The 17,005-nt window shown below is 48.5% G+C and overlaps 1 protein-coding gene across 1 annotated transcript in view; it reads right to left on the bottom strand.

The window, feature by feature from the left end:
• Positions 1-795: 795 nt before the first annotated feature.
• The window catches only part of akap6 (A kinase (PRKA) anchor protein 6), a gene marked incomplete at its 5' end in the record, with an annotated part of 140,620 nt that continues 124,410 nt past the window's right edge, over positions 796-17,005 (bottom strand). The window contains 7 exons of the mRNA XM_083892051.1: positions 796-1,253; positions 3,242-3,340; positions 5,229-6,188; positions 6,931-8,901; positions 8,959-9,531; positions 15,712-15,864; positions 16,560-16,643. Coding sequence (XP_083748177.1) covers positions 1,215-1,253; positions 3,242-3,340; positions 5,229-6,188; positions 6,931-8,901; positions 8,959-9,531; positions 15,712-15,864; positions 16,560-16,643 — 3,879 coding nt within the window. The 3' untranslated portion in view covers positions 796-1,214. The remainder of the gene's footprint in view (positions 1,254-3,241; positions 3,341-5,228; positions 6,189-6,930; positions 8,902-8,958; positions 9,532-15,711; positions 15,865-16,559; positions 16,644-17,005) is intronic.

Here is a 17,005-nt window from a genome sequence, read left to right as displayed (position 1 = left end):
AGGAAACTTCGGAGGAAATCAGCCACTCGATTAACGTCTTTATTATTCTCGTTCGTAGAATCGTGTTCCGAACAAACTCAAATTAAGTTCCACGCGTGGACGTAAACGATCTCGTACGATCGTTAAAGCTAATCCGTTCTCTTTACGGAAAAAAATGACATTTTCTTCTTGCGTTGATCGCGTGAGTTTGATCACAGGAACGTTTGCTTTTACTCGTCACATGCGACAAATACGTGTTTACGTTTGCTTTGTTGGGTTCGTCAAAGATCGGGGGTTAGCGATCTAGGGGTCAGAACGACAAATACTCATAGCAAGAAAACGCGATAAATGAGGTCACGCGCTATATATGCTACGACGCCATCGAGTTCCACTGAGGTAACACTTGTTCATTTTATTTTATTTTAGCTCAGTCTCGTTTAACAAATACGATGTGAAACTGCGAACTTATACGACGAGGAGTTTTAAAATTTGTACTTATTTGTATTTGTTTTTTTACGAGATACGAGAGGAGATGGATGATCACGTCAGATCACATGACCCCATAACCTTAAATTAATTTACATTATCTCACGTGATAACACGTAACCTCACGTGATCTCAGGTGTTCTCACGTGATCCTGCGTAACCTCACGTGATCTCAGGTGTTCTCACGTGATCCTGCGTAACCTCACGTGATCTCAGGTGTTCTCACGTGATCTCAGGTGTTCTCACGTGATCTCAGGTGTTCTCACGAGATCTTGCGTAACCTCACGTGATCTCAGCTCTCTGACGTGGAAACAAACACGACGACAGATGAGAGAGTGAGAGACGCGTCGTGGCTAACGCAGCAGAGACTTCCTGTGTGTTTACAGGAAGTGACATCATCACGGTCGTGGTCACACTCACACTTCAAACATCAGACATGTTAGTGTGGACGATGAGGACATAAATGTGTGTGTGGTTTGGTCGTAGTTCAGTCAGTGTGTGTGTGCTGCTCTGTTCCACGTCCAATAATCCCTCAGATTATCTCAGTTAAATGATGGATTAAAGATTCACTACGTCATTTTGTTCCTAACTCTTAAACTTTGACTTTGAAAACGAAGTGAGAAGACGAGTGTGAGGAGATCCAGAAGAGGAAGAGGAAGAGGAGGAGGAAGAGGAGGAGGAGGAGGAGGAGGAGAGATGAAGCCCACAGGACAGATCAGGTCAGCAGGAGGACACACAGAGAGCTCCCCCTACAGGTGGATCCTGGAAGCTCCGAGGAGAGGGAGTCTCTGAGAGGACGAGCAAAGAGAGAGAGAGAGACGATTAAAGGTTTACACACACACACACACACACACGCACACGCACACAGATGAATAATTACTTTAACAGTGTTGACAGTCAGAGACACCAAAATACGATATTATCACAATGTTTAAGTCACGATATTTAAATCACGATATTTAAGTCACGATATTTAAGTCACGATATTATCACTTTAAGTCACAATATCACGATATTTAAGTCACGATATTTAAGTCAAGATATTATCACGATATTTAAGTCACGATATTATCACGATATTTAAGTCACGATATTTAAGTCAAGATATTATCACGATATTTAAGTCACGATATTATCACGATATTTAAGTCACGATATTATCACGATATTTAAGTCATGATATCACGATATTCTAGTCATGATATCACGATATTCTAGTCATGATATCACGATATTTAAGTCACGATATTATCACGATATTTAAGTCACGATATTATCACGATATTTAAGTCATGATATCACGATATTCTAGTCACGATATTATCACGATATTTAAGTCACGATATTTAAGTCATGATATCACGATATTTAAGTCACGATATTATCACAATATTTAAGTCATGATATCACGATATTTAAGTCACAATATTATCACAACATTCAAGTCACGATATTATCACGATATTTTAAGTCACGATGTTTAAGTCACGATATTATCACGATATTATCATATTCTGGTCACTATATTATCTCAATGTTTAAGTCACGATATTATCACGATGTTTAAATCATGATGTTATCACGATATTTAAGTAGGTGGCATCGCTGCCTTACTGTAACACAATATTTCCAACTTTATTTGTTCGGATTATTTATACATTTTTTTTTAGTTTTTACCGATTTTATTTTGTTACTCGTTGACTTTGATTCGTCGCGATTTGAACACTCGACTCAGCTGAATCTGTCGTCACACACACACACACACACACACACACACACACACACACACACACACACACACACACACACACACACACACACACACAGACCTTCTGCTGTCTGGGTCACAGAGCACATCATGAGACGCATTTACGATTGCTTTAATTGCACCTGTGTGTGTGTGTGTGTGTGTGTGTGTGTGTGTGTGTGTGTGTGTGTGTGTGTGTGTGTGTGTGTGTGCGCGTGTGTGAACAGGTGGGCTAGACTGGGGCACGCCATGGGGGTCAGGACCAGCTGTACACATCACTGATATGATGTGTGTGTGTATGTGTGTGTGTCTTTTGTCATGGGTTTACATGTGTTTTGTGTGAGTGTGTGTGTGTGTGTGTGTGTGTGTGTGTGTGTGTGTGTGTGCGTGTGTACCGAGCTTGATTTTGTACCTTGATGTGTCTTTGCACGTGAGTGTGTATGCAGGTTTGTCCTCTGTGTGTGTGTGTGTGTGTGTGTAACATCATGTCTGTCTAACCTGCAGCTGTTGGGTTGTCAGAGCGTCTACCTGGACTTTTATGCCCTGCCCTCAGGGGTGTGTGTCTGTGTGTCTGTGTGTCTGTGTGTGTGTGTGTGTGTGTGTGTTTCTATTTGTGTGTTTGTGTGTCTGTGTGTTTGTGTAGTACGAGGGCAATAGGTTTTGCTGAGCCCTGGAGGCGCCCACAGGGCTGCCACATCCCTCTCACACACACACACACACACACACACACACACACACACACACACACACACACACACACACACACACACACACACACACACACACACACTCTTTGTTTGAGTTTAGAAAGTAAATTAAAAATAGAAAACGCTCTAAATTATCTGCTATTTTCATAAAGTAATTCACATCACGTGACACGTTATAAAACATTAAGGTTTTAGTTTTTTGACATGTGTGTGAGGCACGGCTGCAGTACCGACGAGGTCCACCAGGGGGCAGCGGCCCACGCCGTCGCAAACTGCTACTTTAGTCGATAAAATAACGCAGTGTGTTGTTTTTTTCACTCACTCTGATCGGTGCCGTCCTGGAGGGGGCGTGTCTCGCTGAGGCTTGGCTCCGCCCCTGTGCCGCTCTGGTGACATGATTGACAGCGGACGGAGAGCTCACCTGAGAGAAAGGGAGGGGAAAATGAGAAAAAGTGACTTTACAAAGAAGAAACAATGACATTAACAGACTGAAACATTGTTTCCTCGTCCACTCTTTCTTTATTTCTTCTTCTCCGAGCTAAAACTACAATGACGATGTCACGACTAAACTCAGACACACAGTGGGTCACACTGGTGCCTCACAGCAGAGGGTTGTGGGTTTGAATCCCGTCTCAGACACAGAGAGGACGATGGAGAGAAAACTCTGAGCTGAAGAATGTTAAATCTGACTGAAGTTAATTATGATGATGTTGTTCTGAGGAGCTGAGAAAGTGAGGAGGAGGAGAGGAGGAGGAGGAAGAGAGGGAGGAGAGGAGGAGAGGGAGGAGAGGAGAGGGAGGAGAGGGAGGAGAGGAGGAGGAGAGGGAGGAGAGGAGAGGGAGGAGAGGAGGAGAGGAGGAGGAGAGGAGGAGAGGAGAGGAGGAGAGGAGGAGAGGGAGGAGAGGGAGGAGAGGGAGGAGAGGAGGAGAGGGAGGAGAGGGAGGAGAGGAGGAGAGGGAGGAGGAGGAGAGGGAGGAGAGGAGGAGGAGAGGAGGAGAGGGTGGAGGAGGAGAGGGAGAAGGAGAGGGAGGAGAGGAGGAAGAAAGGAGGAGAGGAGGAGAGGGAAGAGAGGGAGGAGGAGAGGAGGAGAGGGAAGAGAGGGAGGAGGAGAGGAGGAGAGGGAGGAGAGGAGGAGAGGAGGAGAGGAGGAGAGGGAGGATGAGAGGAGGAGAGGAGGAGAGGGAAGAGAGGGAGGAGGAGAGGAGGAGAGGGAGGATGAGAGGAGGAGAGGAGGAGGAGAGGGAGGAGGAGGAGAGGAGGAGGAGGAGAGGGAGGAGGAGAGGAGGAGAGGAGGAGAGGGAGGATGAGAGGAGGAGAGGAGGAGAGGGAAGAGAGGGAGGAGGAGAGGAGGAGAGGGAGGAGAGGAGGAGAGGGAGAAGAGGAGAGAGGCAGGAGGAGGAGACGGAGGAGAGGAGGAGAGGAGGAGGAGAGGGAGGAAGAAAGGAGGAGAGGAGGAGAGGGAAGAGAGGAGAGGGAGGAGAGGAGGAGAGGGAGGAGGAGAGGGAGGAGAGGAGGAGGAGAGGAGGAGAGGAGGAGAGGGAGGAGAGGGAGGAGAGGGAGGAGGAGGAGAGGGAGGAAGAAAGGAGGAGAGGAGGAGAGGGAAGAGAGGAGAGGGAGGAGAGGAGGAGAGGGAGGAGGAGAGGGAGGAGAGGAGGAGGAGAGGAGGAGAGGAGGAGAGGAGGAGAGGGAGGAGAGGGAGGAGAGGAGGAGAGGGAAGAGAGGGAGGAGGAGAGGAGGAGAGGGAGGAGAGGAGGAGAGGGAGGATGAGAGGAGGAGAGGAGGAGAGGGAAGAGAGGGAGGAGGAGAGGAGGAGAGGAGGAGAGGGAGGATGAGAGGAGGAGAGGAGGAGGAGAGGGAGGAGGAGAGGGAGGAGGAGGAGAGGAGGAGGAGGAGAGGGAAGAGAGGGAGGAGGAGAGGAGGAGAGGGAGGAGGAGAGGGAGAAGAGGAGAGAGGCAGGAGGAGGAGACGGAGGAGAGGAGGAGAGGGAGGAGGAGGAGAGGGAGGAAGAAAGGAGGAGAGGAGGAGAGGGAGGAGGAGAGGGAGGAGAGGGAGGAGGAAGTTTAAGGAAAGGAGAAAAGAGAGAGAACAGGAAAGGAGGAGAAGTGAAAGGAGGAGGAGAGAGATTAGGATGATGTGAAGGAGGAGAGAAGGAGGAGAAGAAACCTGAAAAGGATGAGTCGGAGAAGAAGAGAGGAAGTGGAAGAAGTTCAGGAGGAGGAAGAGGAGAAGAGACAGGAAATGACAAGATAAGAAGAGGTAGAAGAAGGGAGGAGGAGAAAAGGAGGAGAAGAGGGTTGATGTTGACTCACCTGCTTCACTGTCACCGTCTTCACCTCCCTCGGTCCGTTGCTCCGCCCTCTTCTCCTCTTCTCTTCCTGCGTCACCTGTCGAGCCTCCCCCTCTCCTCCTCTCCTCCTCTCCTCCGTATCTGTGTCTCTCATCGGCGAGGAGTTAATTTTGGGATTAATGCTCGTGGCAGTCGGCTCTTTTGAGGGATTTGTCTCTGAGCCGCGGTCACTTATCTCGGTCATTACGGCGTCCATATTGGATTCAAGCGTTTTAGTATCTGCCAAACACTGGTCTGAGGAGGAGGAGGAGGAGGAGGAGGAGGAGGAGGCGACACATGCCCGGGGATTAAGATAAGGAGGCGCCTCATTACTGACACTCGCTGCAGCTGCCACTTCTCCTCCAGTGACATCACACAGCAGGTGGAGGTCCTCACCTGGAGGAGGAGGAGGAGGAGGAGGAGGGTTTCTGGACGTCTGGTGAGAGGAGGAGGAGGAAGAGGAGGAGTTGTGCGTAGGACTGGACCCTTGGAAGTACAGAAGCTCCTGGTCTGAAGGATCTCCTGCTCTGGGTTTCTCCTCCAGGAGGAGCGTCCTCTGCCTCCTGCTGAGCGCCATGCTGTAGCAGAGGGGAGGTCCCAGGTACACCTCCTCTGTGCAGGCGGAGAACAGCGTCTCCTCGTCTCGGATGTCGGGGCTCGGGAGGAGCGACGGTGACGGACTGTGAGGGGAGGAGCGTGGGGAGGAGGAGGAGGAGGCGACCTTCTGTCTGGTGCTGGTGAACATGTCAGGGCTGGGGCTGTGGAGGAGGCCCGGCGTGGGAGACGCGTACGTGGGGAGGCTGTAAGGAGGCGCAGGGGTGGAGCTCTTCTCCTCTGAACACTGACTCACCTCCCCACAGTCGCTGTCGTGAGACGACAGAGACAAATAGGAGTAAAAGTCTCCTTTACGGAGGTGAAGAGGGCGGTGGGAGTGTTCCAACACCTGAGGAGGAGAGGGAGGAGGAGGAGGGGGAGAGGGAGGAGGAGGAGGGGGAGAGGGAGGAGGAGGAGAGGGAGGAGGAAGCAAAGGTTAGTTTTCCTCTCACACTACGCTGATGATACAGTGATGTATGTTTCTGTGTGACTACAATATAAAACTACACTAGAACACACTAGAACTACAGTATAACACATTAAAACTACACTATAACCCAAAAACTACACTATAACACACAAAATGTACAGTATAATGCATGTATAACGCACTTTAACACACTAAAACTACACAATAACTACACAAGAACACACTAGAACTACAGTATAACACATTAAAACACACTAAAACTACACTATAACACACTAAACTACAGTATCACACACTATAACACACTAAAACTACACTATAACTACACTATAACACACTAAAACTACACTAAAACTACACTATTAAACACCATAACACACTAAAACTACACTATTACACACTATAACACACTAAAACTACACTATTAAACACCATAACACACTAAAACTACACTATAACACACAATAACACACTGAAACACAATGGCGGCCACCCTAAATGTGCTCGTGATATTTAGATTAATTTTGCATCAGAAACATTATTTTCTGTGGTTGTGTGTATTTATTATGTTATTATTATTGTGATGATGATGATGAAGGTGATGATGATGATGAAGGTGATGATGATGATGATGATGAAGATGATGATGTCACACAGTTACCTTGTCTCTGATGAGGGCGAGCGACTCTCTCTCCTCAGTCTTCAGAGCCAGTGACGTCATGTCGATGATCTCCATCACAAAGTTATGAACATTCTCCTCTCTGCTCTCCTCTGTGCTGCGAGGACGAAGGAGGGAGGAGGAGGAGGTGTGGAGGTGGGCGGGGCAGGAGGCGTGGCAGCCTCTCTGTCTCTTAGGACGCGGGGGCGTGTCTTTGTCTTTGTCTCGCACCTCCCTCTTCGTCTCCTCCGTCACAAACGATGAGAACTTGAATTTCTCCTGAATGGTGATGGCCTTCCTGCCGCCGCTGCCGCCGCCCTTGTGCAAGGCATCGGGGGGGCGGGGCCTGCAGTCGTCGACAGGTGAGAGGGAGGGGGGCGAGGCGGGGGCGGAGCTATGGCAGGGCAGCTCTCCCTGCAGCTGACCAACCAGAGAAGACGCTCGTACGGGCGGGAAAGAGAAGACCTCCGTGGAGGAGGAGGAGTTTGGCTCCGGTTTCAAACCTCCCACCTCCTCCTCCTCCTCCTCTCCTGTCTGAGCAAACAGGTACGCCTCCCTCTGTGGTTCTCCTCTCTTCATGAACACACTGGCCTCCTCTCTGAGGAGCTCGTCGTCCTCCTCTTTCCTCCTCAAACTGCTCTGGTCCACGTTCCCGTTCTCCACGTCGTCCACAAAGCGACTCATGTAGCTCCTGTTCCTCCTGCTCTCCTCCTCCTCCTCTTCTCCTCCTTCACCTCCTCTCTTGGTCCTCCTGCCGTCCCTGTCTTTGGTCGAGCGGCTGAGGAGCTGCTTGCTCCTGGAGGAGGAGGAGCAGGTGAAGGAGGAAGTGAGGTGAGGTCCACACTGGAGCTCGTCGCGCAGACCCAGCTCCCCTTTGGAGGAGGTGCGAGGAGGAGCTCTGATCCAGCTCTGCAGCTCGCTCCTGATGTCCTCCAGTCCCAGGATGTAGGAGCCCTCCATCTCGTCCTCGTCGCTGTCCTCGTTGCCCGAGGAGACGTCGCTCAGCTGCGCCTCCTCCTCCTCGTCCTCCTCGTCCCGGACGCCCAGCTCCTCCTCGGTGAGCGTGAGCGTGGAGGACGACAGGAGGTCGCTGTCGTCGTCGTCCTCGTCCGTGCACGCCGACACGTTCACCACCATGCTCAGGCTCGCCGCGTCCGCCTCCTCCATCGCGCCGTTACCCGATTGGCCGTTTCCATGACAGCGTTTCCTGTAACAGCCTGAGTTAGCGTTAGCGGCGTTGGTGTCCAGGATGTGACGACACCCGGCGAAGTCTTCAGAGGCCAGAGACGAGTCCTCGGTGCTGCTGAGCTCTGTGAGCGACGCCGTGGCCGAGCTCTCGTTGATCATCGATGGCGGTCCTCGCCGCGACATCCCGTAAAGCGGCGCGTGGCGACCGCCCAGAGACGTGGAGGCGGGGATTCGGCGTATGCGCTGCGGCGAGCTGCTGCCGCGTAGCGTCATGTCGGACACGCTGCGGGTCATGTTGGCCGTCAGAGGACTCTGGATGTTCTCCAGACGTTTGAGAAGATCCAGGGTTCTGCGACTCAGTTCCCCGGACGACGCTTCGCCTCCATGAGCGTTTCCGGCGATCTCCTCGTCGGCCCGCGGAGCTCTGCCCACCTCTGCGCTGGACGCGCCGCCGCCGCGACACGGAGCCAGGCCGCTCTCCAGCGACGCGCTGCGCTGCAACGCGGCGTCTTTGGAGGGAAACAGCTCCACGCCGGCGGCGAGCAGAGACTCCAGCGAGGAGCTCTGAGACAAACCCGGACTGGATTCTCGCCGGCTCGGAGCCGGAGTCTCCAGAGCGTCGTGTCTTCCTGTGACCTCGGAGGACGTGACGCTAACTCCTCCCACCTCGGCGTCAGAGTCAGAGTCGGCCGGCGTCAGGAGGCCACGCCCGTCGATGAGCATCTCCACGGCCTCTCCTCCTCCTCCTCCTCCTCCTCCTCTCCTGTGCCTCCTCCTCTTCTCCTCCTCCCTGCTCCTCCTCCACCCTCTCTCCTTCTTCACAGGCGTCTCCGTGTCACTCACGATGCCGCTCTCGCACTCGGAGCGACGGCTGTCGGCCGACTGGCCACTCCCCCTCTCGCCGTCTCCGCCCACGTTTACTCCTCCTCCTCCTCGGGCGTCGGGTGTTGGACCTCCCAGGAGGTCAGGGAGCGACTCCATGGAGGAGAAGGAGGAGTCTTTGCTCAGGCTCGTCAGCAGGAGGCGCCGTTTCTGTTGTCCTGCTTTGTTTTTGTGCAGAGAAGAAGAAAAGGAGAGAGGAAGCGGAGGTTGCTGGTACAACTCCACAGTGTGAAGGCTGTAAACCTGGTAGACGTGATGGTCATGAGGGATGACGGCGTCTGCTGCAGACCCTCGTCCACTCCGGTCCGCTCGGTTCTGGTTTGACGCGACCGGAGGCAGACCACGATCTGTGGGGAGGTCCTGCGTAAGACCAGGGTCTGGATCCTCTCGTGGCTCCGCCTCTGCCTCGGCGATAGTCAAATCGGTTTCGTCCCATTCCCACGAGTCGTCCGGCGCCAGTGCTGCGGGACCGGCTGGGACCGGACTGACGTGATGGAGGTCGACGAGACCTGGTTCAAGAAAGTTGCCGGGAACCTGAAGAAGAAGAAGAAGTTATTTAAAAACAAGTGAGAGAGTAAACTAAAGCTTTGTTCACATAATTGTTGATCATCATCATCATAATCCTTTATCTTCTGGACGTTTATAACGATCAATGAAACAAAGCAGATAAAAGACGAGCATTTATCATCATCGTTCTTCTTCTTCTTCTTCTGCTCGATATCTTATTGTTGCTTTGCCTTCATGTTGATTATCACATTATGAATGAAGGACGTTTTAAACCACTGTCTTTTGTCAGAACTGGTATTAAATACAAGTGTCTTCTCTTTGTGTATTGTTGTCACAAAATACACATTTTTTAAAATGTATTTGTCTTTGGGAGGAGTTTGAGGAGAACTTTTTTTGCACCAAAGTCCATAGAGAAAACCAGTGATTTTAGCTCACAGGGACACAGGAGCTGCTGGTCCTCTGCTGCCTCGTGTGGTCACTTTGTGTCACTGATTTTAATCCGAATGCAGATTTTCAAAAGCCGAAATTTTACAAAATAAGACGTTTAAACTTAGTGATGGAGGCAGCAGTGGATCAACAACTCCTGTGAACTCCTGTGTGCTGTGATGTTAAAATCACTGGTTTACTCTATGGACTTTGGTGTGGGAGAGTGAGTGGTTTACAAACTTCAGTTTACACAAGGAAAAGACTGAAAAACAGTGAAAATAAAGACGTGAATATGTTCTTAAGACATCGTAGACTTAAACTGACATAGATTTCATTTGATATATTTCCACTAAGAGGCTGAAAACTGAAGTTTGTAAACCACTCACTCTCCCACACCAAAGCCCATAGAGAAAACCAGTGATTTTAACATCACAGCACACAGGAGTTCACAGGAGTTGTTGATCCAATGCTGCCTCCATCACTAATTCAAATATCTCAATTTGTCAATTTGGCTTTAGAAATTCTTTCTTTAGATTAACCTCAGTGACACAAAGTGACCACACAAGGCAGCAGAGGACCAGCAGCTCCTGTGTCCCTGTGAGCTAAAATCACTGGTTCTATGGGCTTTGGTGTGGGAGAGTGAGTGGTTTACAAACTTCTCCAGAATCTTTATTCCTCAGAGCGTTGTTGTTGTTGTTATTAAAGAAAGGAAGTTTTCTCGTGGTCTTATTTGCTTGTAGGTCGTCACTGTTTGAAAGACAAACACTGACAGAAACATGTTCTGTGATCATTTAAGGAAGAAGAAAAAAAGACGAGCAGAATCCTCCTCCTCCTCCTCCTCCTCCGTCCTCCTCCTCCCTCCTCCTCCTCCTCCTCCTCCTCCTCCTCTCCAAAGCAATTGCTCATAAATCTCAACACAAATTATTCCGCTCTGGAACAAAGCGATGAATAATCAGAGAGGACTTGTGAGAGAAGAGCACGGAGCTGAAAACCCCAAAGTAAATACGTATTCAGAATCCTTCAGAACGCCAACGTCGGGAAAATATGCTTAGAACACCGAATTCTTCTCTTCCACAGACATAATTATACAAATTGCTCGGCGTCTCATTAACAAGAGAGGGGGGGTAATTCGTATTAGCCATTCATAGCCTATTAATCTAATTAACTAGTTGGCTTTCTGTGTGTGTGTGTGTGTGTGTGTGTGTGTGTGTGTGTAATGAATTTATATTAGATTTGTGTTTATTCCCCTCGTGCTGATAAGGGAGATGCTTGTAAAAACTGAATTGGGTTTTGCTGCTGCAGACATGTAAGAACACACACACACACACACACACACACACACACACACACACACACACACACACCCACACACACACACAACACACACTGAGGCGCAGAGAGTCATCAATCAGCTTAATCCAATCAAAAGCCAGCGATATGATGACCCGCCAAAAACCCAGTGTATCATTTATACGTGTAATTCGTCTTGTTTGTGTAATTTCTGTGAAACAGTTGTGGACGGAACTCCTGACTGTTTTTATGCAAACAACGCAGACGAGAGAGAGAGAGAGAGAGAGAGAGAGAGAGGAGAGAGAGAGAGAGAGAGAGAGAGAGACGACTTCAGCAGTTTAAGAGGAGAAAAAAGAGGAATGAAGACGAGACGACAAGGTGTTCGTCAAACATTTACCTGATCAGATTCCTACATTTTGTCCGTTTCCACACATTTTCTATTGAATAAAATCACTGCAAGCATCAGAGAACGTCCTCTGTCACAAACTGAAGTTTGTAAACCACTCACTCTCCCACACCAAAGTCCATAGAGAAAACCAGTGATTTAGCTCACAGGGACACAGGAGCTGCTGGTCCTCTGCTGCCTCGTGTGGTCACTTTGTGTCACTGAGTTAAGTCTAAATTAAATATTTAAAAGCTGAATTCACTAAAATCAGTCATTGTAAGTTAGTGATGGAGGCAGCAGTGGATCAACAAACTCCTGTGAACTCCTGTGTGCTGTGATGTTAAAATCACTGGTTTACTCTATGGACTTTGGTGTGGGAGAGTGAGTGACTTTGGTGTGGGAGAGTGAGTGGTTTATAAACTTCAGTTTCCTCAAGGAAAAATCCGTCTGACAGTGAAGATAAAGACGTGAACGTGCTCCTAAGATAATATAGACTTAAACTGGCGTAGATTTAATTTGATATATTTCCGGTAAGAGGCTAAAAACTGAAGTTTGTAAACCCCTCACTCTCCCACACCAAAGTCCATAGAGTAAACCAGTGATTTAACATCACAGCACACAGGAGTTCACAGGAGGTTGTGATCCACTGCTGCCTCCATCACTAACTTACAATGACTGATTTTAGTGAATTCGGCTTTTAAAATAATTCATTCTGATTATAATCAGTGACACAAAGTGACCACACGAGGCAGCAGAGGACCAGCAGCTCCTGTGTCCCTGTGAGCTAAAATCACCTGGTTTTCTCTATGGGCTTTGGTGTGGGAGAGTGAGTGAGCAAAAACTGCTGTAAAAACATTATATATCTATACGTGTGTCCACTTTAAATGAGTCAGTCTTTTAAAACGACTTCAGCCTGAATCACACATATCAAATATCAATTATATTTTTGACATGTTAACACCTTTAAAGGCCACGATGTTTACACAACTACACAACGAGCCAAAAGAGTTTAGAGACAACTGTCCTCATACACTGTGTGTGTGTGCGTGCGTGTGTGTGCGTGTGTGTGTGTGTGTTCGGGGCTGAAACGGAAAAAACTTTTATTTTTTCCTATTAGCTCTGGTTTGACTGCTCCCATTTGTTAGCATAGCATCTGAAGGCCAAGGAGAGCGCAGCTATCTCACAGCATCTGGGTGATTATTCATGTGGCTGAGCTGCTGTTTCTCTCACTGCTGCTGCTGATGCTACTGATGCTGATGCTGATGCTACAGTCTCTGCTGCTGTTGCTACAGTCTCTGCTGCTGCTGCTGTTCTGAAGCTGTACCTGTCGTCAGCGCTGAGGGAACCCGGAGTCACAAACCACACGAGCTGGCAGATAAATCACGTCTCCATGCAGAGTGGAGCAGCAGACAGAAAAGCTTTGAATGTATTACAAACGCTGAAAGGAAACCTGTGTGTGTATGTGTGTGTGTGCGTGTGTGTGTGTGTGTGTGTGTGTGTGTGTGTGTGTGTGTGTGTGTGTGTGTGTGTGTGTGTGTGTGTGTGTGTGTGTGTGTGTGTGTGTGTGTGTGTGTGTGAGGTGAACACTGCTTCTATAAAACTACAGTGGTTCATTCAGCTCACACGTCAGCCTGGATATGAAGGCTGCTGCTAAAGCTGCTAACGCTGCTGAAGCTAACGTCAGGAGCTAACGTTTGGTTTTAGAAGCTGGAAAACGACACAAACTGGTTTAATTGTAAATAATGGATTATTATTTGCTGCAGTTCTCGTCTCACGATAAGGAAATCGTCAATAATAATTATAAATTCTCCAAAGACTTTTCACTTGTCTTTAGAAGAAGTTTGTGTGTACGCTGTTTTCTCCTTTGGTTCAGAAAAGTAGAAAAATATTAAAAATGAATAATCATTGTAAAAGTGCTGAGTCATGGTCTGAGTGTCTGCTGTCACTGAAACAGGAAATAATCTGCTGTAATGTGATGACTGTGAGTCTCACACACACACACACACATATGGTCATGTTGTTGTTCTCATACCTGCACTAACAAATGAAAACAAACAACACACACACACACACACACACACACACACAGACAGTGGTTTCATCACTCAACAGAAGTGTTTTTCTATAAACTAACCCACACAGATCTATGCCCCCCCCCCTCCCTCTCATCTCCAGTAGAAGTCAAATTACTCTGCACCAGGCAGCGAGGTCAGAGAATCTGAACTCTGTTATTTGTCTTCTCCTCCTCTGCTATATATGTGTGTGTGTGTGTGTGTGTATTAAATTCACGGATGAGCCTTTAAATCTTTCTCTCTTCGTTCACCTGATGATTCTTGTCGCATTAGTCCTTTAAAACTTAAAGATAAAGGTGACGTCGTCACAATGTTATTATATTTAATCTCATTAAAACTCTTTAGAGAATTAAACATATATTATTATAATCATAATATAAGTGTTAGTGTACGTAAGAACAACATCCATACAAAAATGTATGTGTTATTTAACATTTGTTCTCATCAAACAGTCAAATATTAATAGAAATAAAATTTAAATCAATGAGAGTTTAGATAAATAAAAAAATAAATAAACTTCGTTAAAAAAGCAGAGATAATGTAACGTGTTTGTGTTTAATTATTATTTACTGTGATAAAAATGTGCTGAGACGTGATGATGATGATGGTGATGATGATGTCATCACTTTCTGCTTCACTCAGCTCTGAAGGAAACTAAGTTTCCTCTGTGATTATTTATCTCCTCACCTCCTCACCCTCTCATCCCCTCCTCCTCCTCACCCTCTCACCCCCTCACCTTCTCCCCACCCCTCACCCCTTTCCTCCTCATCCTTTCACCCCCTTTTCATCCTTTCACCCCCTCCTCACCCTCTCATCCCCTCCTCACCCTCTCACCGCTCCTCATCCTTTCATCCCCTCCTCACCTCTCCTCACCCTCTCAACCTCCTCACCCCCTCACCTCTCCTCACCCTCTCAACCTCTCACCCCCTCACCCTCTCACCTCCTACTCATCCTTTCAACCTCTTTTCATCCTTTCCCCCTCTCATCCCCTCCTCACCCTCTAACCACCCTCTCACCTCCTACTCATCCTTTCACCCTCTTTTCACCCCCTCACCTCTCCTCACCCTCTCAACCTCCTCACCCTCTCACCTCTCCTCACCCTCTCACCCCCTCATCTCTCCTCACCCTCTCACCCCCTCACTCCCTCATCTCTCCTCACCCTCTCAACCTCCTCACCCTCTCACCTCTCCTCACCCTCTCACCCCCTCATCTCTCCTCACCCTCTCACCTCTCCTCACCCTCTCACCCCCTCACTCCCTCATCTCTCCTCACCCTCTCAACCTCCTCACCCTCTCACCTCTCCTCACCCTCTCACCCCCTCACCCCCTCATCTCTCCTCACCCTCTCAACCTCCTCACCCTCTCACCCCCTCACCTCTCCTCACCCTCTCACCCTCTCAACCTCCTCACCCTCTCACCTCTCCTCACCCTCTCACCCCCTCACCCCCTCATCTCTCCTCACCCTCTCAACCTCCTCACCCTCTCACCCCCTTACCTACTCACCCTCTCACCCCCTAACCTACTCACCCTCTCACCCCCTTACCTCTTCACCCTCTCACCCCGTTACCTACTCACCCTTTCACCCCCTCCTCACCCTCTCATCCCCTCCTCACCCTTTCACCCTCTTATCACATTGTAAGGTGAGGATGTTTTAAAGTTAGTCTGAATTTAGGATTAGGATTAGGCCAGAACTAATGATGGTTAAAGTTAGAGTAAATCTGCAGGAAATGATTGTCAGTCACTGTGTGTGTGTGTGTGTGTGTGTGTGTGTGTGTGTGTAATCTAATCTAATCTGGTCCTGATCAAACCTGACTGACTCTGTGTTGATGTTTACAGAACGGCTTCAATTACGGCGCCATCTGTCTGTCACGCCCGGATCTTAGCATCAAATCAAACGTGCGGGCGACGCGCTCGGCGAGTGTGACGGCGGCGGCGATGGCGCGTGTCAGCTGACGGCGGCGTCCCCCCCCCCCCCCCCCCGCAGCGCTGATGCGTCTCCGAGTGAACAGGAAGTGTCAGTGTGGCGCTCTCTCACCTGCTGCTCTCCCAGCTCCCTCTTCAGGCGGTTGTGCCACTGCAGTGCCTGCATCACGATCGCCTCCCACCGACGCTCCAGGTTGATTGACAGCAGCTGCAGGGCCTCGCGGTGCTGCTCCGCCTCGGGGCCCACCTCCGCCATGGGGCCCCACTGCTCCAGGATTGGTGAGGGAGGAGGAGGAAGGGGGGGGAGAGTTAGATCAGAATTAAAATGCAAATGATCTTATTAATCATATAATTAAAGCTGCAGTAGATCAATGAAGAGAGAGAGGGAGCATTGATCGTCTCCTCTGGGTCAAACACTAATGTCCTCTGTCCTAAGCTCCTCCCACTGGACAAACACCATTAAAACATAATGACACAAGCTAATCCTTGAAAGGCCTTAAAGTGGGCTCCCCTTTAAGGAAAAAAATCTGAATTTACACATTGTTAAAGTAATGTAATTGAATTATGATGAATTTAAAGCTGTGAAAGTGTTTGATTACAGATAGACGTTATATGATGGTGTCCCACAAGGTTCGGTTCTAGGTCCCCACACTTTTTCTTTTATACTTTAAACTCTATTTATTTTGATTTTTATGAGTGGTTTCTTTGCAGTGTACAACCGTACAACCATTAGCAACTGAAAGAGTGTGTCTGTGTGTGTGTGGCTGTGTAGTAAAACAGCCAGTAGGGGGCACCCTTTCTCTTTCTGATCAGTCAAAATGAGAAAAATAGCGCAGTTTTCGCTCAAATCACTTGATTCTATCACTAAGATCAAAGGTTATTACTGATCAGTAACGACATACACGTGTTGCGTACCCCAGCTTTAACTGCGTGGCTAACATTCGCCTTTTTTTTACCCACCTGACTTTGCTGCAGCAGCTTCTGACAGAGCTTCAGGACGGAGGCAACGCCACGACGTCGAGCTCGCACTTCTGCACACAAAGACTGACAAAAACACAACAACAACAACAAGAGTGTTAACAAAAGTGTTGTAAAATCATCACTAAAATACAACAAAGTGACGTTTGTAAACCACTCACTCTCCCTCACCAAAGCCCATAGAGAAAATCAGTGATTTTAACATCACAGCACACAGGAGTTCACAGGAGTTGTTGATCCACTGCTGCCTTGATGAGTAAATTAAAATTACTTATTTTCTAAAATTCAGCTTTCAAAATTCTTAATTTTAACGTATTTTAGTGACACAAAGTGACCACACGAGGCAGCAGAGGACCAGCAGCTCCTGTGTCCCTGTGAGCTAAAATCACAGATTTTCTCTATGGGCTTTGGTGTGGGAGAGTGAGTGG

The sequence above is a fragment of the Microchirus variegatus genome (genome assembly GCF_963457635.1).
Source record: "Microchirus variegatus genome assembly, chromosome: 7".
Classification (NCBI taxonomy): domain Eukaryota; kingdom Metazoa; phylum Chordata; class Actinopteri; order Pleuronectiformes; family Soleidae; genus Microchirus; species Microchirus variegatus.
Note: the sequence above shows the minus strand (reverse complement) of the source record. Positions and strands in the feature narration are given on the sequence as shown.